This window comes from Odocoileus virginianus, chromosome 4 (genome assembly GCF_023699985.2).
Source record: "Odocoileus virginianus isolate 20LAN1187 ecotype Illinois chromosome 4, Ovbor_1.2, whole genome shotgun sequence".
Classification (NCBI taxonomy): domain Eukaryota; kingdom Metazoa; phylum Chordata; class Mammalia; order Artiodactyla; family Cervidae; genus Odocoileus; species Odocoileus virginianus.
Genome location: NC_069677.1, coordinates 16,261,363 through 16,285,643, shown reverse-complemented (window position 1 = coordinate 16,285,643; position 24,281 = coordinate 16,261,363). Strand labels below are relative to the sequence as shown.

The window sequence follows — 24,281 nt, the reverse complement described above, 5'->3', positions numbered from 1 at the left end:
AGTCCGGGCTCCGACCTGGCCCCGTTATTTCTGGGGCGTCCAGAAAACGGGGCTGCCCCATCACTACCTCCAGAGTGTGCAGGTAACTCTCAGGCCAGGAGGAGGGCAGTTGGATGGTTCCGGGATATTTCTGAGGTCCCAGAGTGACTGGAGCCCTGACTGGGTTTACCTGAGATGCTGGCACCAGTACTGGCCCTTGTCCCTATTCCCCTCGGGAAGATTCTGGGCCCATTTCAGTCTTGGCCTGTTGTTTCTGTTGTCCTTTTGTACCTGCCACTTCACCCTTCTGTCCTCGCTGTTATATCTGTCTCTGGTGGCTTCTGGTTTCTGTTCCCTCTCTCTTCGGGCTCTCTGGTGCTATCCATGTGTCACCTTTTCCGCGTCTTTTTCTTCTACCGCCACGCTAGGTTTACATTGCTTTTGCAGGCACCCGAGCTGTTCTGTTCGGGCAAAGAGGACTCTGCCTCTTCCCTTGGTCCACTAAAGAACATGATTTGGAGTCACATTTGGAGCAGTGACGCATACAGTGTCAGAGATGGTGATTAGAGATATTCTCTTAATAGCAGCTTTCTTTTCAGTGTTCATGGAGGGAGAGTTGTTTTTTGGATGTAAGTTGGTGAATGTAGCACCACTTTTCTAATCACCGTGTTATTGCTGACCTGGTCTGACTTAATCCTAAACCGGAAATGATAGAAGTATTTACATGTCTATGGGTTGCTATGTGCATTTTAATGAAATTAAATTTGGCTCTAATTTTTACACGTAGTTGTGTTCTGATGACCTTAAATGCCTTCAGGTTTAATTTATTGTTGCAGGCATGCGATGAGAAGTAACATGTATCAAGCAAAGTTGGAAAAACCTGGATTTCCTGAATTAACTCAGTCTCTAAACACCTGTCTTGAGTATTTTTTTCAGAGTGTTTTAGGTGGTGTAATTTATAATGTTTGTAAGGGATGGAATCCATTTGCTTTATGTAGGTTAACCTTGAGTCTAAATTTAGAACTGAAAAAAGCATACAATAGTTGTAGTTTTAGTCAATTAGAATACTTGAATAAATTACTTCCGACCTCATGGAATTTTAATTTCTGAGTAAGCCCTTGGTACTACACTAAGTTCTTTACAGCCTTTTTATTTCTACTTCTCATTATTTACTGGGGAAATATATCTAGTTTTCTTTACATAAGAAGAGGAAAGACTTCAGAAAATAGCGTACTTTGTTGAATTGATTAAGATATTTAGGAAATACTTTAAAAATTGAGTTTAGAAACAAACTAGATATCAACTGATAATTATTCAGTTGGATTCTGTCAGCTAAATTGTTTCTAAAGTTACTGTTGACTCCATAGTCATGGTTTAAGATATCTTATGGTGACTGCACAGTTTAGCTGCCTGCCCAGTTAGAGATGAGGAAGGTCAGATGCCCCATGTTCTGGAGTTTGTCTTTTGATGTAGTTTCTATGAATGTTATGAAGGAGTACATTTAAATTCTTACTCTTTAACAAACATTCTTTGACGTGTACATACTCATATGTACACACTCATAGACATGTAAGAAGACTATTGACCAACATTTATTTAGGTGCAATAAGTATTTACATAAAATTGTTGAAAAAATAATTACATGCTAGGAAACAGTGTGCAGGTTAAAAGAAGATGGATAAATGGGAATAGATGATTTCTGGAGTGAGGGTCGGGGAGCCTTGTTTTGCATCACATTTGATTTTTAGTTTGGCCTAAATACAGAAGTATATATTCAAATTCTTTTCCACCATTCACTAATCATTCTACCTTAGGTGAGACACAGTTTAAAAAAGCAAATTGGAAAAATAAGGATCCTTACCAGGTTTTTCTGCGAGTTAACAGTAGCATTTGTGCAAACATCTGACATAATGCCTGTCAGTTACATACCCCTTGCCCCTCACTGCCCTCCTTCACAACATAATTTCAGTGTTCCTCTATTCCTTTTTCTTAAGATATTTCTAATCCCATGTAATTAAATGAAATATTTTAGCTCTTTAGAACAGGGCCTGGCTGGTAGTAAGCACTATGACTGTGTGTTGAATAAGATAGTCAAGTGTGTGTTTGTTGGTAGGAGACTTTCATTCGCTGCCAGGAAGAACAAGAGAGAAGAGCTGAGAAAGTAACATGTGCATTTAGATCCTTCTCTTTGGGGTGTCTTTTTTTCTGTTTCTGGGGACTCTGGTACCTGAGGTGTTAATTTTTCCTTAATTTCCATCCCTAAACCGTCTCTGGATTGTGAGACATGAGAAGGCAAAGAATAGATATTGTGAGCTACTGGAACTTTTGTGATGAAAAGTAAAAGTTTATGTGCCCATTTTTGTATAGGTGCATCCATAATTCACATTTATTTTCTTTCTTTTTAAAACAATTTTTAGTCATCTTATCTATGTCCGTGCTGGGTCTTGGTTGCTGCACAGGGCTTTCTCTAGCTGCGGTGAGTGAGGTCTGCTCTCTAGAGTGAGGGCTCTAAGGCACATGGGTTCAGTAGTTGTAGTGCTGGACTGAGCAGGTGTGATCTCTCCAGACCAGGGGTCGAACACATGTCTCCTGTATATGCAGCTGGGTCTTTACCACTGAGCCACCAGGGAAGCCCACATTTATTTTCAAGTCACTATTTTAACCTAACATTACATGAAGTCTTTTGTTATATCTACATGGCTTCATATTTATCACTTTAATGGCTCTACAGTATCCTCTTTTGTTTATATGCCATAGTTGATACATTTTTGCTCTTAATATTATATATTTAAGTGGTAACATTATTTTTTGCTATTACAGCACATCTTTTTTTCCAGTTTTATTGAGATATAATTGGCATACATCACTGTATAAGTTTAAAGTGAACAGTATAGTGATTTAATGTAAATACATCATGAAGTGATTATGACAATAAATTTAGTGAACAGCTATAGTCTCATATAGATTCAAAATTAAAGAAATAGAAAAAACATTTTTGTGATGACAATTCTTAGGATTTACTGTCTTAACTTTCATATATAGCATAACAGCTGTGCTAATTACATTTATCATGTTGTACACTACAGTCTTAGTATTTATTTTAGAACTGTAAATGTGTGCCTTTCGATTGCCTTCATCCAATTCCCCCTTCTACCGCCGTGCCTCTAGTAACCACAAATCTGATCTCTTTTCTAAGTGTGAATGTTTGGTTTTGAAGTATAATTGACCTACAACACTACATTGGGTCCTATTACACAGCATAGTGATCTGGTATTTCTATACCATTTCAAAATGATCACCATGGTAAAGTCTAGGTCAGATATGTCACTAAAGATATTTTGTTTTCAAATTTAGTTTTGATTTTTTGGGCCATGATCATAACCCACATATCGTAAATCAAGGGACAGGCTCTGGAGTCCCGCTGTCTAGGTTTGAATCCCTCCATTACTTCTTCTATCAGCGGGACCTCAGTAACTTACTTATATCTGTCTGCCTTTTCCTTGTCGGTAAAATGGGGGTGATCCTGGTACTTTTGTCCTAGGGTTGTCAGCAGGGTTAACTGAGTTAGCGCCCACTGCAGCAGTGTCTGGCGCACAGTAAATGGTTAATGCCTGAGCGCTATCGTGAGACACAGTGTAATGGGTCAGCTGTGCCCTGTGTGGCTTACCTTTTGTGTATTGCTTTTTTAATATCATCTCTTTACATTGTTTTCCTGTCTGATCTTTCTCCCATACCTACTTTTCTTTCAGTGAGGTCTGCCAATCTTTAGTGAAACGCAGCTCTGGAACGAAAGGAAGTTTACCACTACAAAAACTACATCTGGTTTCACGAAGTATTTATCATACACATCATCCTACCTTAAAGCTTCAAAGACCCCAATTAAGGACATCATTGCAGCAGTTCTCTTCTCTAACTAGCCTTCCTTTACGTAAACTGAAACTTTCTCCGGTTAAATATGGCTACCAGCCCCACAGGAATTTTTGGCCAGCCAGATTAGCAGCAAGACTGTTGAAACTCCGGTATCTCATACTCGGATCTGCTGTTGGGGGTGGCTATACAGCCAAAAAGGTGGGTTTCACCTTGCTACTGCTTTTCCAGTTACTCCAGCAAATATTTTAAGGTTTCATAGCATATGTCATTTTTCTTTAGCGCAGTAGAATATAATTAGTTGTTTAAACATTTGTGTGTCTCTGTCATGTGCTAAACTGTTTTAATGGTGCTAATAGGAAAATGCTCTCAGAATCTTAGTTATTATAAGAGGTGAAAATGGCCTAATGGAAGGAGCAGTGACCTGGGAGTGAGAATACCTTGGTTTGGTTTGCAACTCTGCCGTTTACTAGGCCAGGAACGGAAGTAGGTGGCATGCTCCTGCAGCCAGTTCGTGGCAACTCTGGGACCAGAGGCAGGGTCTCCTGATCCCTGGTTTGTCTTCCCTCTATTCCTCAAATCATGTTTAACGTCAAATCATGAAAACTATTTGAAAAAGAAGTTTACTTTGAATTTTTCCATTTTCTATATTTAGTAAAGAAACATTTACATGCTTTATATGCTTGTCTGTTAATTTATTTTTAAACGAGCAAAGGCCACTTTGTTTCTCAAAATTGTGAACATAATACATTACTCTTAGCAGCTTAGCAAGTTTTAACAAAATGAATTTAGCTAGTTTTTATTTTATATGGCATTCAGATTATTTGATTGGCATACTTTCTTATCTTTTAGACTTTTGATCAGTGGAAAGACATGATACCTGACCTTAGTGACTATAAATGGATTGTACCTGACATCGTGTGGGAGATTGATGAGTACATTGATTTGGGTTTGTATCAACATTAGAATACTTTTCTTGGTTGTCTCTTTAGGAAAGAAAAATAGTTGTATTGAGATGGCTCCTTAACTCTAAATTTAAGGTTACAGCAGTTTTATTTTCATAATGAAAGTAATAGACTAGCAGAGTAACAATTGGTTAGAAACAAAAATAACCCACTGGTTCATCACTTTAATACAGCTGCCACTGTAGTTTCTTTTAATTGTACCTACTTTGTGTATGTGGTTAATATTTTACTTTCCTTTTTAAAAATTGTATAGTCATAGTGAACAAACACTTTGCTATCTTGTCTTTTGTTACCTAACACATTTGTCAGCATTTTCTACGCTGCCAAGCAGCCTTCTTGAGCATCATTTTCAGTGTTGTATGTTACTCAGAACAGCTTCACCTAACTAGCTCTCTTTGAGTACCTTGGTTACCTCTACTTTTTATTACCAAATTCCTGAAAAGCCTGCTAATGGCCAGAGTAATTTCTCCTGTTAGTCTGTCATTGTTCCTTTTTCTAGTAATAGATGAGAAACAGGTTTATTTGTGATTGCCAGTAAGTCATGGTGATCTTTAGAAAGAAAAAATTGTCTGATGAAGTTATTTTCCTCAGGTCTCTCTTTATAGACTGTGTAGACTTTTTTTAGACTTTAGCTTAGATGTATCCAGGGATGGATTTAATCTCTGCATGCACTGTTTACAGCACTTTCTTAAAGATTGTTGCATTGATAAAGATATTTACAAGAAAAGCAGTCCTTCAAATTATTTTTCTAACATTTATGAGGAGAGCTTTTTAACCTGATACATTCACCAATAATACACTGTGATGGCTACCAGCCTTGGTTCTGAAGCTAGGCTACCGAGTCTTAAACCTGACTGCACCACTTTGCTGGGTGCACAGGTCCTGTTATGTCTCTGTGTTCCATTCCTGATCTGTAAAATGGGGCTGATGAGAACTGATTTGTAGCATTTCCATGAAGATGGAACAAGTTAATGCTTTTATTGCGTTTAGACTAAGACTTAATACATATCTTTATTTGGAGAAACTTTGTGTTCTATCTTCTCCAGAGAAAGAAAAGCCCTTCTTGAATCAAAAGACACTGTAAAGTTGTACCAAACTTGGACAGAATTGTTGAGTATTTGTAAACAAAAATAAATACTTGGTCACTTTACAAATAAAGCTAGCAAAAATAAAGGCTTGTCTTGGGTTCATAGACAGTTTTTTCAAAATGGTAACATAAAAGGAGAAAGAGAAGTAATGAAATTCTGTTCTTGAGTTTAAACTGACATTACTTTTTTAGAATTTGGGCCAGGTGCTACAAAAGATTTTTAAAGTACTTCTTTAAAGTACTGGATTGATTCCAATCCAGTGTTAACATTTATACTATGCTTCTGTCTCAAGGCATTTAACTTATGAATCAAAAATATCTAAGCCATATGTTTGGGCCTTTTTAAAAAATTTTCATGGCTTATAGAATATCATCAGAATAACACATTGGTTCAGATACATGTAGCAATTATAGTTGGAATAGAGAGAAAAATGGAAAAACTTAGTTTGTATATGATTTATTTAAATTGTATGAATGGTTCAGTAGTCACATTTTAATTTGGAGACTACCTTTTCTTTTCTTCAGAGAAAATTAGAAAAGCCCTTCCTAATTCAGAGGACCTTGCAAAATTGGCACCTGACTTTGACAAGATTGCTGAAAGCCTCAGCGTACTAAAGGACTTTTTCACCACAGGTAAGGAAAGACCTGTGTTTGATCTCATTTAAAATATCAGAAAACACAGAGGAAAGATACTTAAGATACATTCATTTTTTCCATCTTTTAAATGAAAATGTTTAGTACAAATAAAAGCCAGGTTTTTTTATTAGACAGATAAAACAAAATTTTGTTGCTCCGTAGTTTTAATTTTTTTTAATTCATTTATTTTTATATTTTGGCCACATTGCACAGCATGTGGGATCTTAGTTCCCTAACCAGGGATTGAACCCACGCCCCCTGCGGTGGAAACAGAGTCTTATCACTGGACCACCAGAGAGGTTCCTGTGGTTTTAATTTTTGTTTGGCCCAGCAAAATGAAAAATTTCAAGAACTTAAACATCTTGGCTTTAGTCAGTGAGGGGAAAATAAGTCACTGGTTCTTGACAAGTAGATGAGACTTCCTGTGTGTTTGCTATTCATAATTGATTAGAGCCAATTTTAAAACATTTAATTATAATGGACCATGATGAGTAGAATTTACTAAGGTCAATCCTGGTGTATTTGCCCAATTCTGCCCTACCATGATATAAATTTGAGGTCTCAGACATCTTTGTTTGCTCATTTCTGTTAAATTTTACATTTCTATTTCCCCTTTTGCTGATTTTTCACAGGTCACAAATTGGTTAGTGAAGTCATAGACGCTTCTGACCTACTTCTCTTGTTAGGTGTGTAAACAGATATTTTTGCTGATCTTAACGTGTCTTTTAAATGCTTCTAATAAACTAGTTGCAAGTAAAATTGCAGACCAAATTTATAATGCTGCTTGTGCTGAATTTTAAAATGTCAGAATTATATTGGGCAAATTCATTATCCTAAATTTAGGTGGAAATAATAAAATAATTATTTTGTGATAAAACTAAAATTCCTAAGTATGTATCTAAATTATAAGATTAAAACTGTTAAAAAGAAAGTTTGCTTAACCAAACTATTTTCTTGAACCAGATCTGGTTGTTTCTCATAATTGAAACAGTCATTTTAGTTTGTTTCATCTGTCCTGTCACAGTTGACATTTTTACTTTTTTTTACTGTATGTGGTCTGTTATGGCAGTAGTGTATGGCTGAACTGTAAGTACTCTCTTGTAAAATAATCCTTATCAAAGATTCTTATTTTTTAATTGTACTTTTCAGTGACATTTTAAAAACTCAGTTAAACAGGTCCTACAATGGTTTTGAAATTTTTTTTTCTTAGGTTACCACTTTGTTCCTTAAAATAAGAATAGCTTTCCAAAATGATTTTCGCTCTAAAAATCCACTTACCTTTCAACTGACTAAATATAATATGGAATTTAGTTTAGACTTTGAGCTTCACTGGAGAATTTATAAGACTGCATATTTATCTTTAAGGTTCACCTGGAGAAACGGCCTTTAGAGCGACAGATCCCGGATCTGAAAGTGACAAGCGTTATAGAAAGGTAAGTATAAAGGAGCACTCTTCACATAGACAGTCTTGAAAGATTTTTTTTAAGTTTTTACCTGCCCTGGAAGATTTTAAAATGATAACATCTGAGAAGCAAACATAACATTACTCAGTGGAGGTATTGTTGTTGTTTTTGGTGCAAAACGTGAGGGATTTGTGCAACAGTTCTGGAGATAGAACTGTATAAGCCAGTTTCCCTCAAATATATTTGAGAAATATTAGTTTCCAGTGTTTTGGCAACAAAGGGTTTTGTTGTTAAATATGTGTGGGAGAAAACTGGTGTAAATAAAACAAGCAGGCTTCTTTTCTCTAGGATTTCTCAGACCTTGATATATGCATGTGCATTGTGAAGCTATAAGAGATTTGTCAAAATATGCAGTTTTCTAGATATATTTACCAACAAAACCCTTTTTTCCATGAAATATCTTCTAGATACCAGTGTTTCATGATATACACTTAGGGGAAATCTTAAGAAAATAGCAAGTTTGTTACTGGGGGATGTAGATTTCTATTACATTGGTAGTCAACAAAATTATGTATGGAGTTATTTAGGATATGCTAATTTCCATACATGCTTTAAAATCCATATAAAGTTTTAGGAGATTTGCTGATATAGAATAAAATGCATTGTTGTGTATTTATATTCATGTTAGCTTGATATTGTCTTAGTATTCACTTTTTTCATCTTTTCAAAATTGTAATGTAAGTGTAATGTAAGTGATTCCTTGAAAGCTTTTTTCAAAATAATACCTAGGTAAATAGATATCTGTAAAATACTCTATGAACATTTAAAAATTAAGTACAAACATTTAACAAATAATGAAGGTTATTGTGGTTTTAATGCATTGAGGTAAATAATTTCATGGCTTTTGGGGGAAGCAGGAAGAAAATAATTGCTTTGTGTAGATTTCTATCTGGTTTCCTATCCTTCAGCTTTGAAGTTTTTATTTGATATTCCATGTGTCAATTATATTTCAAAATTTTTTTTCTTTTGTCTTTTAACCTGATCTTTTGGAGAAAACATTTTTCAAGATTGTGTATGTGTGCATGTGTATTTGTCTTTTAACTTGATCAGTTTTTGATAACCTTTTCCATTTCCTTTTCCTTTACCCTTGGCATTATTTTGACCAGGGACACCCTTGACTGTGCATGCTACTGGGAAGAAAAATCTGAATAGAAATTAGCCTATGATGATCAACTTTTTTTTGAGCCAGAGGCTTGACCCTTGCTGCAGGTAGATTTAATGTGCAGAGAGAAAACGAATGTATCTGAGGAGAAGGAACCTCTGTTACAGAGGAGGTAGTATGATTTTCAAGTGACAAGATTTCTTGCTGCCTAGATCAGTTAGGCGAGTCCTGCATCTCTGTTCTTTTCTGACATGGCCTATGATTGTTTTGGTTCATGAGAATCCTGCCTGTTTTGAACCTGAAGATAATTCCCTTATAATCCTGCTAAAGTGATAAATGAGTAGTAATAATTGATAAGTGGTCAGGAGCTTTGCAGTATAGAAGAAACAAGAGAAGTAATCTCTGAAAATTTATTTATATTTACCGATTTTATTTTATACAGTAGTTCAGTTCAGTCACTCAGTCACATCTGACTTTTTGCTACCCCATGAATCGCAGCATGCAAGGCCTCCCTGTCCATCACCAACTTCCGGAGTCCATCCAAACCCATGTCCATTGAGTCGGTGATGCCATCCAGCCATCTCATCCTCTGTCATCCCCTTCTCCTTCTGCCTTCAACCTTTCCCAGCATCAGGGTCTTTTCCAGTGAGTCAGCTCTTCGCATCAGGTGGCCATAAGTATTGGAGTTTCAGCTTCAACATCAGTTCTCCCAATGAACACCCAGGACTGATCTCCTTTAGGATGGACTGGTTGGATCTCCTTGTAGTCCAAGGGACTCTCAACAGAGTCTTCTCCAACACCACAGTTCAAAAGCATCAATTCTTCAGCGCTCAGCTTTCTTTGTGGTCCAACTCTCACATCCATCATGACCACTGGAAAAACCATAGCCTTGACTAGACGGACCTTTGTTGGCAAAGTAATGTCTCTGCTTTTTAATATGCTGTCTAGGTTGGTCATAACTTTCCTTCCAAGGAGTAAGTATCTTTTAATTTCATGGCTGCAATCACCATCTGCAGTGATTTTGGAGCCCAGAAAAATGAAGTCAGCCAGTGTTTCCACTGTTTTCCCCATCTGTTTGCCATGAAGTGATGGGACCAGATGCCATGATCTTCATTTTCTGAGTGTTGAACTTTAAGCCAACTTTTTCACTCTCCTCTTTCACTTTCATCAAGAGGCTCTTTAGTTCTTCTTCACTTTCTGCCATAAGGGTGGTGTTATCTGCATATCTGAGGTTATTGATATTTCTCCTGGCAATCTTGATTCCATCTTGTGCTTCCTCCAGCCCAGCGTTTCTCATGATGTACTCTGCCTATAAGTTAAATAAGCAGGGTGACAATATACAGCCTTGACATACTTCTTTTCCTACTTGGAACCAGTCTGTTGTTCCATGTCCAGTTCTAACTGTTGCTTCCTGACCTGCATACAGATTTCTCAAGAGGCAGGTCAGGTGGTCTGGTATTCCCATCTCTTAAAGAATTTTCCACAGTTTATTGTGATCCACACAATTAAAGGCTTTGGCATAGTCAATAAAGCAGAAGTAGATGTTTTTCTGGAACTCTTGCTTTTTCGATGATCCAACAGATGCTGGCAATTTGAGCTCTGGTTCCTCTGCCTTTTCTAAAACGAGCTTGACATGGTTTTAGACATGAGACATGAGAGCAAATTTTTTCCTTTATTTTATAATTCACTTTGCTTGAAGATAAATACTGCTATAGGCTATTTCTTTTTAACTTTTCCATAATTTATGGTGATTATCTTTCCATTAAAAACTCATCAGTTATTTCCAACTATTTGTTATAAATACTACATCAAATTCTAATTAAGTCATTTTCATAGGTTAAATCAGATAGTATTAAATGTAGTATAAATATTTACAGAGATAGTATTGTCAGCTTCAACTAGTGGTTTTGAATTTTATTAATATGCAGCATTTTTTCAAGGCTTAACTGTGTACCCGTGATGTTTGAAAATAATGAACTCAGACAAGATGCAGATACATGGATTGTAGGAGACTTGTCTGTAAATGGGTGGTTGAATGTCAGCATGGGAAGGGAGACCTTAGCAGAAGCCTCTTTGAAATTAAAACATCAAATTAAAAATTTTGGGCAATCATCAGACGTGGTAGGATGGTAGACAGAGTTCAGGCAGTGGATTTTTGATTGGTTTAGTGTGGTGTCTGAGAGCCCCAAGATTTAAAATAATGGTCATGGCTTAGCTTGATGATTGATCGGTTTATACCAAAGTTTCTAGCTAGACTTACTTAGAAATGTAAATGTGAATTAGATTTTTTTTAATGTAATAAAAAGCATTTCTGTGAATAGAACTAAAAAGAAAATTGTCTTCTTTTTAATAAGAGAACGCATCTGGAAAAACACTGCTGAGTAGAACAGTTAGGAATCTTTGTAAGTCAACTTAAGTGAAAGTGACAGGGAGTTCCAGGAACACAGAGGTCAATTGACTTAAGTCGACAGAATGAAAACAAAATAGATTACCTGTGGTTCCCAGTCTGGAGTTGTTAGACTTTAGGTGTTCTGAAAAATTGTAATTGAGGTCTTCAGAAAGTCAAAAAGCATATATCCACATAATGCTGCACAGGCTAACTAAACATCAGTCAGATTTCTTTGATTTTGCCTGGATTTATATCTATTCAGTTTGTGGACAGTAGTTATGTCTATCAAAATCTCTTGTATGTATTTTTGATAAATAAATAAATGGAAAAATACTGAAACTATATTTTAGTAAATGTTTTTAATCAGAAAAGTTTCAACTTGTGTCCACTATAGAAAAATACTGGAAAGAGCCCTTAGTGTGAACTTAATAATATTTTTGAGACCTGGAGACCTGAAGGCAAATTCAGAATTGGAGTGGCAAGCCTTCTTAGTGAATTTATGGACTCACCTGGTTTGTAAATCCCCAGATTTCTGTATTCAGTCATAATATATATAGGTAACGGGACCATATAGTGTATCTCCTCTTTTTAGATTCAGTAACATTGTTGTGTTCTAGTGGAAATTAATTTGTTAAATGAGACATTATCTGTGCTTTTGTTCGATCATGTTTCTGATTGGTTATAAACATCTCACAGAAGTAGGGAATATGATTATTCTGAAGGTTATAAGTACATGTATAATTTATAGAAAATATATGAAGTCCAAATCATAAAGTGTTGTTACCATTTTAAAAATAATCATTAAATAGTACTGTTCTTCCTTTCCACATGTTACTATAATTCTTATTTGTGTGGCTTTACTTATTTTGTACCTCCCCACTTCTCTCTTCCCTTTCTCTGCCTAATTTTCCCTTATCCTCAAAGTCCAGCTCAGTCATTACCTTCATGAAGCCTTCTGAAACCATTTTAGTCCCATTAATTATACTCTTAACATTTAAGACATTAGACAGATGAAGCACTATTTACTTTGGTTTCCATTCTTAGTATTTAATGGACGACTTCTGTCACAAAATCTCTGTTCTGAAAGCACCTAGGATATTGCTGAACTCTTTAAAAAAATCCATCAATTGATTTAACTCGGTAAAAGGCTAATTTAAAGTAAGTAAATTTGACTAATGCTAACAAGAGTGGGCCCAAATATTTTATGTAATGTGTCATTTTGCTCTGATTACCTGTGAATTTCTCTTGGCCTTCAATATTTGACAACTATTGAGGAGAATAAGAATGTGAAGGAGCACATGTACTTGGATTTCTGAATTGTAACAAAGCAGTATTGCTTAAGTGGGATTTACATTTCTGGAAATCCTCATGCAACAAATGATGTAAACTGTAGCAAAAGGAAATTCTCACAACCAGCACCATCAGGTAGCCACAGATTCAGGAAGCTTAAGTTTCCTGAGCAGCTAACAACTAGCAGTTGTACATGATTAGATACTTAAAATTTTATTCCTTAATAATCATATTGCATTTTTATGTTTTTTTACATTAAATATATACTGTGTACATAACACTGTCTTTAGGTGTAATAATTTGGAACAAAGGGGATTTGGTAGAAATTGTAATTTTGATAAAGACTATTGGTAATAGACTGATTTGTTCATCTTTTAAAATTATCATTTGTAGAAATTGTCCAAATAGTAAAACAGGATATGGCATTTCTGAATTGGGGCAAGTTAAATAATTCAAGTAGAAAGCTTGTTTCCTTTTGATATCCAATATTAAACGTATTTTGATTGGCTCTGAATATCTTGAGAAGAATTATATATTACTAGGAGGGAGAAAAGTAGGAAAATAGATCTTTATAGCTAATAGCAGAATTATTCAAACTTTGAAAAATAGATTAGTGCCTAGAAATATTTTTTAAGCGGAACGGGAAAGAAGTTTTTACTTTCACAAAGTTGTTTCCTGTACCCCAAACTAATAAAACGGAGGTTGGCAAGCTTTTTCTTAGAGGTCCAGATTGGAAATATTTTAGATTTGCAAGCCCTGTGGGCTCAGCCAGCCCACTATAGTTTGCCAGTTCCTTCTCTAACGAGTAATTTACATGTGTCCTCCGAAGTGTTGTAGTTTTACCATGTTCCTTATTAACATGTAGATTGAGCCTGAAGAGCCAAAGGCACTGAGAATAGTGACTGTGGAGCCCACAGGATGCTGTCAGGTGTAGAGACGGAGTCACGCTGCCTGTGTTCAGACCCTGCCCTTCCGCTTTTCTGAGGGGTGTGACCTTGGAGAAGTTCCTTAGTTTCTCCAGGTTTTTGGCTTCCTCTTCAGTGATAGGGGGCATGCTACCTGATAATGGTTAGTGTGAGCATTTCCTAAAGCCCTTCAGCAGACGATCTGGCACATAATAAAACTCAAGAAATATTAATATAATGATATTATTATCATCTAATACTTTGAATTGTTGCATGAGTTAACAGCATATTAATGTTATTTGATGAATTTCTTCTTATTTCCTGTTGAGTCTGTTCTGGGAATTGTGATCAGTGGGAAAAATGGATTGTAGGGTTGATGTGTAGCTTATTTACAGAGTAAGCAATTTTTAGGAAACCCAATTTGGATTTTATGCTATAAACTTCGTGTATTTTTGCAACAAACATGTGCCAAGCCCTAACCTAGGTGTTGGCCATGACACACCTGTGTCAAGACCTTATTCTATGTGCTAGGTATAAAAACAAACAAGGTATAGACCCTGCTCTGCTATTCATATTTCGAATACTGTTAAAAATACAGTATTTTATTTTTTTGGCCATGCCTTTTGGCTTACAGGATCTTAGCTTTCTGACCACCAAGGATCAAACCTAGGGCCATAGCAGTGACAGCTCCAAGTCCTAACTACTGGACACCCAGGGACTTACCAAAATGTAGTATTTTAAATGTATTCACATAAAAATGAGTCATAATTTCAAGGTTTTTAAAAATAATAACCATCAACTTTTAGAGGTCTTTCAGCACTTTCAGTTTATGTCTTGGTTTTTGGAGCTATCACTGATTTTCTTGGTCTGACACTATACTTTTTTAAAAATCCAAGAACATTGTACATGCGATATGGGACCATGGGAGCAGCAGTGTCAAACTGACAGTAACCAAGAGTTGTTTTGAGAGTGCATCATATGTGGTTGTTTACAATAACTACTATTGTAGACCACAGTTACTGCATTTTTAATATATATCATTTAAAAATAATGTACTGTTTCTTGAGAGAAAGATGTCTGAACTTTGGAAAATATTTATTAAATGTTTTGTTTATACAAGGATGTATCTTACACAGGAGGCACATGTGTTTTTCTTCCTCCTTATTCAGCATGGCCTTGGCTTTAAAAGCTAGCCTAGTAGTGCTTAGAGTGAGATGTGTTGCCTAAAATAAAAGTAACCTTTTTTAGTTGTAGAGTATAGTGTAAAGAGTTTTTTTCTGTGTCTAATTCTTGTTTTCTTCCTACTTTTTTCAGGAGGTAACAGTTAATTTCAACTACCTTCACATAGCAGTGCTTCAGTAACAGACTTGGAAGGAAAGTGAGGTGTCACTAGAAAGAGGGTGTTTTTCTTGTACTTTAAGATATTAGAGTATTTACCATACAGTTTGTATATACATGTAAGGAATGGATTAGGGAGGGGTGTTTAAGTTATCAATAAATAAGAAACCTGTGCCTAAGAGACCAGCACAGTTTAGAAATGTGGAATATTTTCTTACTGCTTTGGCATTTTATAAACTATAATAATGGGGATTATGTTAATTAAAGCACAGGCACATTAATGTGTAAGCCAACATGGGATGCCTTCTTTAAAAGACAACTATTTTGAGAAATCTAAACACTTGGATGAGTAGAAGCTATTATGATAAATGACTGAATAAAAATGAGCTGGGTAATTTCTTTCTGCCTGATGAAAGGCAGTGATACATGAAATGAGAGAAAAGGACATAAAAAGTTACGGGAATGATGAGGCTAGTGAGTTGACATTGCATTTCTTTTAGATTTATCAATGACCATAAAAATGTTTATTTAAAGAATATATCTAAAAGATAACTGCAGTTTTTTATATTTTGTACTATTGAATTTGGAAACAAATGTCAAAATTTCAGTTATGTTACTTGCCACTTTGATATTCTCTTACTTGTCATGCAGAAATATCCACTAGTTTCATCCTTTGATTTATAGTAAGTCAACCAGTTTCATTATATTGGTATAGCTTAATGTATTAAACCTAAGAATCAAGGTAAAAATCCCCCAATTGTTTATTAATATTTCCCTTAAAGTGCTGTACTATAACACAGCTTTTCTTTTTGTATTTACTTCTTTTCTGGTGAACTTTTTTATATATAAGTCTTTGGATTATATAAACTAACATGCTTCTGGGTGAGTCTGCTAATTAAAATGTAAATGTAACATTAATCAGTGTTTCATTTTAAGAAGCTTTATGATTATATTAAAGTATTTTCAGCAGTTATAAAGCTGTGAGGCTATTTGAAACTCCTTAGATTATTTTAATGAAGTTTTATTTTCATTTTTAATTTTAATTTTCCTAACTTTTTATTTTTATGACTTGGTAAAAATTGAGCCCATTGTTCTCCCAGGTAAACTATTCTTATGAAGATTAAAGAGTGACTTCATCGCAACTTTACCTTTTTAGGGTTTCTAGTTGAGAAAATATAAGGTTCATAGAATTGTCAATTCCCAGTTGTTACTTCTCCGACATTTCTTGAGGTTGATTATCTAATAGACCATCAGTTAAAAGCGCTGTATAGAAAATGACATGTATTTTAGTTTCATTCCACAAGTGAATGCACTGCCTTAGAAGAGCATTTCATTATTATTAAATGGAATGAATTTTAAGCATAAAAATGGTGATTACTTTGTACATAGGTCCAAACTGAGTTTTGTTTCTGTTTTGTTTTGTAACAACTGTATTATCTCCATATTTTAATTATGTTCTTTAATGGAAGTCATGCTTTAGTAATTAATGTACCCTTGGTTATATTCTCAGAGGCCATTTTTACTGAATGTCAGAACAGCTCATAAAAAGTGAAAATTCAGTCACACTTCTTATTTGTTGTTGTATAAAGTTAAAAAAGTACCTCAAACATTTTTTAATTAAAAAACTCTTAAATTTTAATCAAATAAGATTATGTGTGTAGGCATGTAAAATTATGAATTAATGTAAAACTTTGATTAACTTGATGCTCAAAACTAAGTTTTCAGGGATATTTATTGATTTATTTACTTTTTGGCCATGCCCCATGGCATGCAGAATCTTAGTTCTCAGACCAGGGATTGAACCCGTGCCCCCTGCAATAGAAGCAGCCAGAGTCTTAACCACTAGACCACCAGGGAAGTCCGCTGCTGCTGCTGCTGCTAAGTCCCTTAAGGGATCTTTAATTGAAGACATTAGATGTTAAGGAAAAATATTTACTTAAAAATAATGATTTAATAAGTAATTAAGCTATTGTGTATTCTCCATTTAGTCTTAAGAAACTTGACGGTTGAGAATTAGATTCAGGCCTGTAAGATCTCCACTTGAAAAATCACTTTTGTTTTTCTTTCCCCCTATGTATCAAGTCAGGAACATACACTGGTTCGTATTGGCAATTCAAAAATACGGGTGAAAGTATTTGTTTCTCAATGTTCCTATTACTCATTTAGTTAACTGTAGTTCCACCTTCCTTGAGCATTCCAGTTAGTCTAGGTTTTACTGTATGTTGATATTATATCTGGCTCATTTTATTCAGCAAACAGTCACTTACTGCATTTTCCTTTTCACTTTTTAGACTATGGTGTTTTATATTTGAGACATAATTTTACTGAGGGGAAAAGTGGAAATGTGGTACAGAGCCCAGTTATATAGTGGCTCTAAAGGTACATAACTGAGTTTCCATTTTTGTTACAAGCTATCCATTCCTCCCTAACTTACATCTGTTCCTTTCTTGTGCCCTTTGGTTTAACATTGTTCTCCTCCCCAATTTTCCTCTTCTCCTGGCTGTAAACTCATGGCAGGGTCTGCTTGGTGAGCTCATTCTCTTACAACAGCAAATTCAAGAGCATGAAGAGGAAGCACGCAGAGCTGCTGGCCAGTATAGCGCGAGCTATGCCCAACAGAAGCGCAAGGTGATGGATGGTTTAAGGGGGCTACTGATTTGTTTACACTAATCAGCCATTTCTACCAATATCATGTCACCTTAATCCATTCATGGACTACAGTTATGAGAAATTAGTTTTGATAAGATAAAAATAGTGAAAGATAATACAGATATGCAACTTTCTAGAGTATGCAAACAAACCCAAAATATTAAACATAGTAATTTATTTTCTGAAAATTAGATGATCTGTGAGGGTTCATGGACTTGTACTTAGGTAATTGTGAATTGCGGTTTACTTGGCCCAGTTATTGAATCACCCTAAATCTGTGGCCAACTTGTCTATTCTCTAAGTTTTCACTTCTAAAATGAAAAGGGTTACTGTGAATGACCATGTTAAAGAATGAAATGGTTTTTTTTTAATTAAAATGATTCAGCAGAGAATTCTTGTTTCCTACAAAAGAAAACTATTTTGACCTAACTTTTGGACAGTTATTCTTAAATACTTTGATAAACTTATAATAAAACTTTTGACATTTATTAACAAAGTCAGCACAGATTTTCACCTTGTCCACTGAAAAATTGAACATTGGAAATTTGATATAATTCTGGTCACTAAAGGACAGATTCTAATAAAACTCAGTGTAACACTGTACAAATATTTGCTTATAGGTGTCACCAAAAAATCCTTAAATATAATGCTTTTGGCTTTAGATGATTCTATACTGTAGATCCCCAGGTTAATGTCCTAAAGAGACTAGAGTCAAATGAAGGGTTTAAAATGATTTTAAAAATTTTATTGTAAGATCTTGACATCGGCTAGTTACATATATTAGAAAAGTTTTACCAGTTAGATATAAATCTTAGGAAAAATGATCCAGTCATATGATTAGCTTCCTGTACATTCTGATATTGAAATCAACCAATATTACAGATAATTAGTGAAATGATCCTGCTGGCTAACCCTATCGCATTTGGTGGTGGTTAGTACTTGAGAGTTCTAATCGCAGTTTATTTTTTCAGTGTCGCTTCCTGGCTTTTCTCAATTCCATGGCTGTGAAATCAACTGCTATATGTCATTTAGCTTTCAGTAAATGAATAATATAGGTGGAAATAGAAAACAAATTATTTTCCTGCTTGTGTTAAATCACAGTAGGACTTAGTATAAATGGTGTTTAGCATTCTCTATTCTCATGCTGTTCAGAGTACCACTTAAATATACTAACAAGTTGGATGCTCAGGGTAAGCATCTGTCCTTTAGCTTCATTATAAACAAGAGGGAAAGGAACTGTTATGTTTTGGTGTGTTAGAAATATGAATATAGCTCTTGTTTTCAAGACCAGTAGATCTTGTTTTTTTCCTAATGGTAAAAAAATTTACAGTGAGCCCCATAGATCTGCTATTTTAAGATTCTAAGATACCGTTTAAGATTATTAATATCCTGTTGAATCTGACAGTTTAAATGAAAGCAGTAGTGAATACTGTTTATTTTTACGCTGCCAAGGGCCTTTTTTCAGACCTGGAGTTATCCTTCCTCTTCCTAATATTTATTGGATTATCCATGTATAACCCTTTTATTCCTCACTCTCCATATTTGTGAAAGAGCTACTGACAGGGCTGTACCTCTGTCTATTTTGTTTATTAAGATGTACTTAGAAGGGCACAGAACGGGGCTTGTTCCTGCCCACTTACCTTGTGTGAAAGTAAATGAGACGAAAAACAATTTGTGCACCTCTATAACAGTATCATTCTTTTACTGTCCTTAAAGATGATTTCCTTACTGTATCTTCCCTCCATTCCCCTTATAGCTAGTACACTGGTGACTTCAGCCTTACATTGTCATAATGACCAAAATGCTAATTTGATGAGGCTTTTATCTTTCCAGGCATTTGAGGTTTACTTGAGGTACAAAACCACAGCAACTTTTTGTCATTTTTTGATGATTCTTTCCTACTACATTTTGAAAATATTAGTAGGCCTTTTTTTTTTTTAATGCTTTCTGGGGTTTTTTTTTTGGTAATACTGCACAGCATGTGAGATCTTAGCTCCCTGACCAGGGATCAAGCCCACACCCTCTCCAAGGATCTTAACCACTGGACCTCCAGGGAAGTCCCTATTTTTATCTTATTGGTAGCAGCTAGTAGATTTTCCCTGTATTATTCAAGCAGAGGCGCTCATGCAGAGATAGTAGATTAAAACTGCCATTGGTAGATTTGCCTCCTGTAACTGTGTATGTACACATACATAGAAATTTTTGCAAGTCTTATACATTTCCGTATTTCAGAATGGCTACAATTGCTTAGGAGGAAGAAATACTTAAAATTTAAAAATCAGGCTTGCTTTTGTTAGGAGCTAGTAAAGGTTTTTCTCTTTCAGCTTTAGCTTGTTTCTGCAGAGGGTTCCACTCTTTCTCCATCAGTTTTACAGCCCTGGAATTGTAGGAAAGCTCTGGTTTCAAGACTATTGATACCCATTTCTGTCAGGGTGAGTTTTGAACTAATTTCATAATGAAAACTAAATATATTAAACAACAAGACAAGGACTTACTGTAAGTAGCTGAAGTTTACTAGTAAAGTGCATCAAAATAAAATATATCCCAGGTTGCTAGTTAAGACCTCAGATAAATGATAGACTAATAGCATGTATTATTCTCTTAAAATACGTTAAAGTGTCTTATCACTAATCTTTAAGATTTATTTTGTGAACCTGAAGGTTTTAATCTTGTTTCCTGTAAAATCCTAGATTTAATTCTTGACTCTTATCATCAACCTGTCTTTTATATAATATAGTATTAATCTTTTAATTTAACGTTAAGCAGATAGGAATGGTATTGGTGAAACTATGCATGAGTTATTCCTAACAGTCACGCCAGAAGGGCACATGATAAATTCAAATACTTCAAAAATACAAATTTATAAAAATCCTAAGTCATTGTTACTAAATACTAATATTAGCATAAAAATTGTGTTTGTAATATTCTAATAACCTTATATCATTTTAACTCTTTATGTATCTGTTTTATTTTACCACATTGTCAAGACTAGTCCTCTATAGTCCTTGGCTTGTGCAAACATTCTGTTTTATGTAATTATATTGCTTTTTAAATTATTGCCGCAGTTGTAGAGATATGTTGGATATTCTACTGTAACTTAGATTATATTGCATGATATCATTAAATATTCACATCCTGTACTAATACTGTTTATACATTTCATACTACTTTAACTTCAGTTGGGTGAATATTTAATGGAACAGAGTAAATCAGAGTAACTTTCCAGATGAATTGGGAATATAATCTACATAACAAAATTTTTATGATCACATTGGTGTGTGATATCATGTGTATGATCACATTATGAGTGTGATATCATGCCATATGATCAAAATATGGAATTTATTTCTTCATTGGCCTTCAGGATTTTGTTCCTTAGGTTGTGGGCTCCTCAACACGCTTGTTTTCTCACATTTTAGGAGATGATTAATAATTCTTGTCCATTTTACACAAACACAGTCAAATGAAAAACGCTTCTGTCCAGAAGCTGCTGCTTGCCCCACAGGAGTGGGAAGCAGTGATACAAAGTTTGTTTTATGTTGCGTTTTTCTAATTCACAAAATTTGAAATTTTTAGACAAAGACTTTTTAGGAAAAAGCAGTTATGGATTATGTACCTATTATTTCTGGCAAGTATTGTCATTTTTATTTAAAAGAAGTTTGGGGGGAATTTTGAGAATGCATTTGGAAATAGGAATTAAAATCTCAAAAGTAACGTTTTATTGCATGGATAAGAATTATTAACGTCCACTTCAATAAGCAAATCATTTAGAATATTTTCATATGTATTTGCTACCGTGAGGTCTTGGCTGCTTAAGTAGCCAGTGAAATCAGGATGAATAAAGATTTACTTGAGTTTTAACTTGATTTTTGTCTCCTGTAATAAAATCATGTTTAAAAATTTTGAGTACAGAAATTAGATAATTATTTTGAGATTGAGAATGGCAGCTTCGGCATCTCCCTAAGGAGTCAAAGCAGTTGTGTGGGTTTGTCCTAAGTGACATCATTTAACTGCAGTTGGTTATTGTGTTTTATATTTAGAATTGTGATTATTTTACAGCCTGGTGTAGAATAAAGTTCTTTATTTTGAATATCTTATCTTAGAACTATTAGCATTAGTAATAATTAGGAGTCATTTCCCCAATACCTGTGGATTTTATCCTACTTTTGTTTTATTTTCAAATCAATTTTGTTTGCTTTATTCAACTTCATTGCCTCTGATGCATTTGCTTTATTATGGGTTAGAAGATCTTGCAGTGAAACTAAATTTAAAAACAAGCATCTGGCTCCACTTAAAGCTCTGAAAATGCACTTGTTCTTTGCACATATTAAACACTTTCCTACTTATGGGATAGAAATGGATAAGTGTTTTCTTAAAAGATACACTATGACCAATGAATGTTTTCAGTAGCTGTACATTATAACGCGTCTGACTTCAAAAACATTTTTGTAAGGATTTCAGTGCTTTATTTCTCAGGCATCCAAGTCCCTGTGCTTGAGTACAAAACAGCCTGTCAAGAACATAGTAAATGTATGTGTTGATCTCTTATTTTTCTAACAAGCCAGTCATAAGAAATGACTACAATGGCAATAGGAAGATGATCTCTTTTTAAGGTTTTCATTTATATAAACTTTTCAAGAGCTGTTTTTGTTGTTGAATAAGGTTACTTTCTTAAATAAGCATTTGATTTAAAATTTCCTTTGATTAAATATCCATATAAAGTCTATAGTTTTTACTCTTAAAAATGGTTTCTTTAAAAAGTTAACTTATTGTATATTCTATATAAATCTAATTCTACTCAAATAAAAAAAATTATTTTAAATATTTAGGTGTCAGACAAAGAGAAAATTGACCAGCTTCAAGAAGAGCTTCTGCATACTCAGGTAATACTAATGTAATTCATAGTCAGGTAAAAAGAACCAAAGAGTTTGTCTTGTACTCTAAATTTGGTGATGTGGAAGTTTATCTGAGCAGAGTTTGTAGTGATTTAATGATAAAAACTTATTACTATCATCAATAGATGCCCCCACAAATGCAAAAGCTAATTGAGAAATAAGGAATAATGAAGGAACTTGATAAGTTTAATTAACTCATTTATGTGTAAAAGCTATTGTTGAGTGAATCTTATGCTTTTCATTTTAGAGGAAGACTATGGCAGAAAAGACGGGGGAAAGTGACTTGTCCTTGTATAAACCTGTGCTGGCCTTTTTACATTGATTGGCTAATTCGAGTAACAGTTAAAAGAAATTGAAGTGGAGTTCTATCACAATTCTCTAATGTCCAAAGCCAATCAGATAATAATCTTTCTAAAGGTATTAATATTTCTGACACTACTTTAAAGAGTTATTCTCTTATAGTTGACGATACAATTATTATTTTAAAGAATTGTTCTGTGCAATGTAATTGAGTAGGGAACATTCTTGTGAAAAATTGCCACATTATCCACTCTATCATTAATTATTCTCTATAGATCCAATGATATGTGGTAATTAAGTTTAAATTAAAAAGACTCATCGGGTCTCTTTTTAGGGAAAAGTACAGCAAAGCAATTTAAATAAAATTAGGAACCAGTGTATGTTGAGTCTCAGGTTTTCTTCATATCTATGTATTGGTTCTTATACTCAACAGTATGTTAGAATCAAGTGTGCTCTGAGCAGCCCTAACATTGTTATGATTACAGTCTGCAGCTAGAGATTAAGAATCACTGGCCTCAGAATGTGATCTCTGGAGCATTAGCATCAGTGATACTCTTTGGGAAATTGTTGGAAATGCAGATTATTGGTCCCATCCCAAATGCACTGAAACGGAAACTCTGGATATGGAACTGAGCAGTCATTGTTCTTAAAACCCTCAAGTGATGCTGCTGAGCTCTTAAGTTTGAGAATTACTGGCCTAGAACTTTGCAGGATGGCCCAGTAGCACATCTCTGCAGGAAGCCTGCAGACTGATGTATACTAAAGAGTGTTTCCAGCACCAGAAAATGTAGACCCCATAATTGATTCTGTATTTACCAAGTGAACCAGTAGAAATCCTACCACTGTTGTATATACCTGTTGATATCAATCCTTCCATTTGTTGGAAGCTGGTAGGCATTGTTGAAAGTACTTTATGGAGAATTCATGATATAATAATGGCATTATGTATATTAATAGTGTCCAGTTGAGATAAAATGCAAGCCATGTGTACTTTAAAATTTTTGCATTAAAATAAGGGTAAAAAGAAATAGGTAGAATTTTCGTGTTAATAATATATTTAACAAAGTAGATCTAAAATAGTTATATATCTAGTTAGTATAAAAATATTAATGTGGTATTTATGTATTTTATAGAAGTCTGATGTATGTTTTCTTCTTAACACACACCTTAGTGCAGACTAGCCACATTTCAAGTGCTCAGTATCCGTATGTGGCCAGTGGCTGCTGTCTGTATTAGACAGCATAGGTCTAATTCTTAGATAACTGCCGGAAGTTTGTTGTGTGTACTGTTACTGAATATAAATGAACAAATTCTGTAAAAATATGTTTATAATATAAACTAGCCTATAGTTCTACCTGTCTCATACTATATAATTTCTTAAATTTATCTTAAATTGGACATTCTCTGAGGATAAAG

General features: G+C 34.6%; 1 protein-coding gene across 9 annotated transcripts in view; it reads left to right on the top strand.

Moving 5' to 3' along the window:
* OPA1 (OPA1 mitochondrial dynamin like GTPase) overlaps positions 1 to 24,281 on the top strand; it is a 98,142-nt gene that overhangs the window by 9,990 nt on the left and 63,871 nt on the right. For 2 of the 9 annotated variants that reach the window (XM_020882586.2, XM_020882588.2), the window contains exons 2-8: positions 3,729 to 4,047; positions 4,699 to 4,795; positions 6,424 to 6,531; positions 7,167 to 7,220; positions 7,900 to 7,967; positions 17,539 to 17,649; positions 22,500 to 22,553. In XM_020882586.2, the coding sequence (XP_020738245.2) occupies positions 4,720 to 4,795; positions 6,424 to 6,531; positions 7,167 to 7,220; positions 7,900 to 7,967; positions 17,539 to 17,649; positions 22,500 to 22,553 (471 nt within the window). In that variant the 5' untranslated portion in view covers positions 3,729 to 4,047; positions 4,699 to 4,719. Of the gene's footprint in view, positions 1 to 7; positions 83 to 3,728; positions 4,048 to 4,698; positions 4,796 to 6,423; positions 6,532 to 7,166; positions 7,221 to 7,899; positions 7,968 to 17,538; positions 17,650 to 22,499; positions 22,554 to 24,281 lie in introns of those variants that run through there. The other 7 variants (XM_020882587.2, XM_020882590.2, XM_020882589.2 and 4 more) reach the window with 4 other exon arrangements.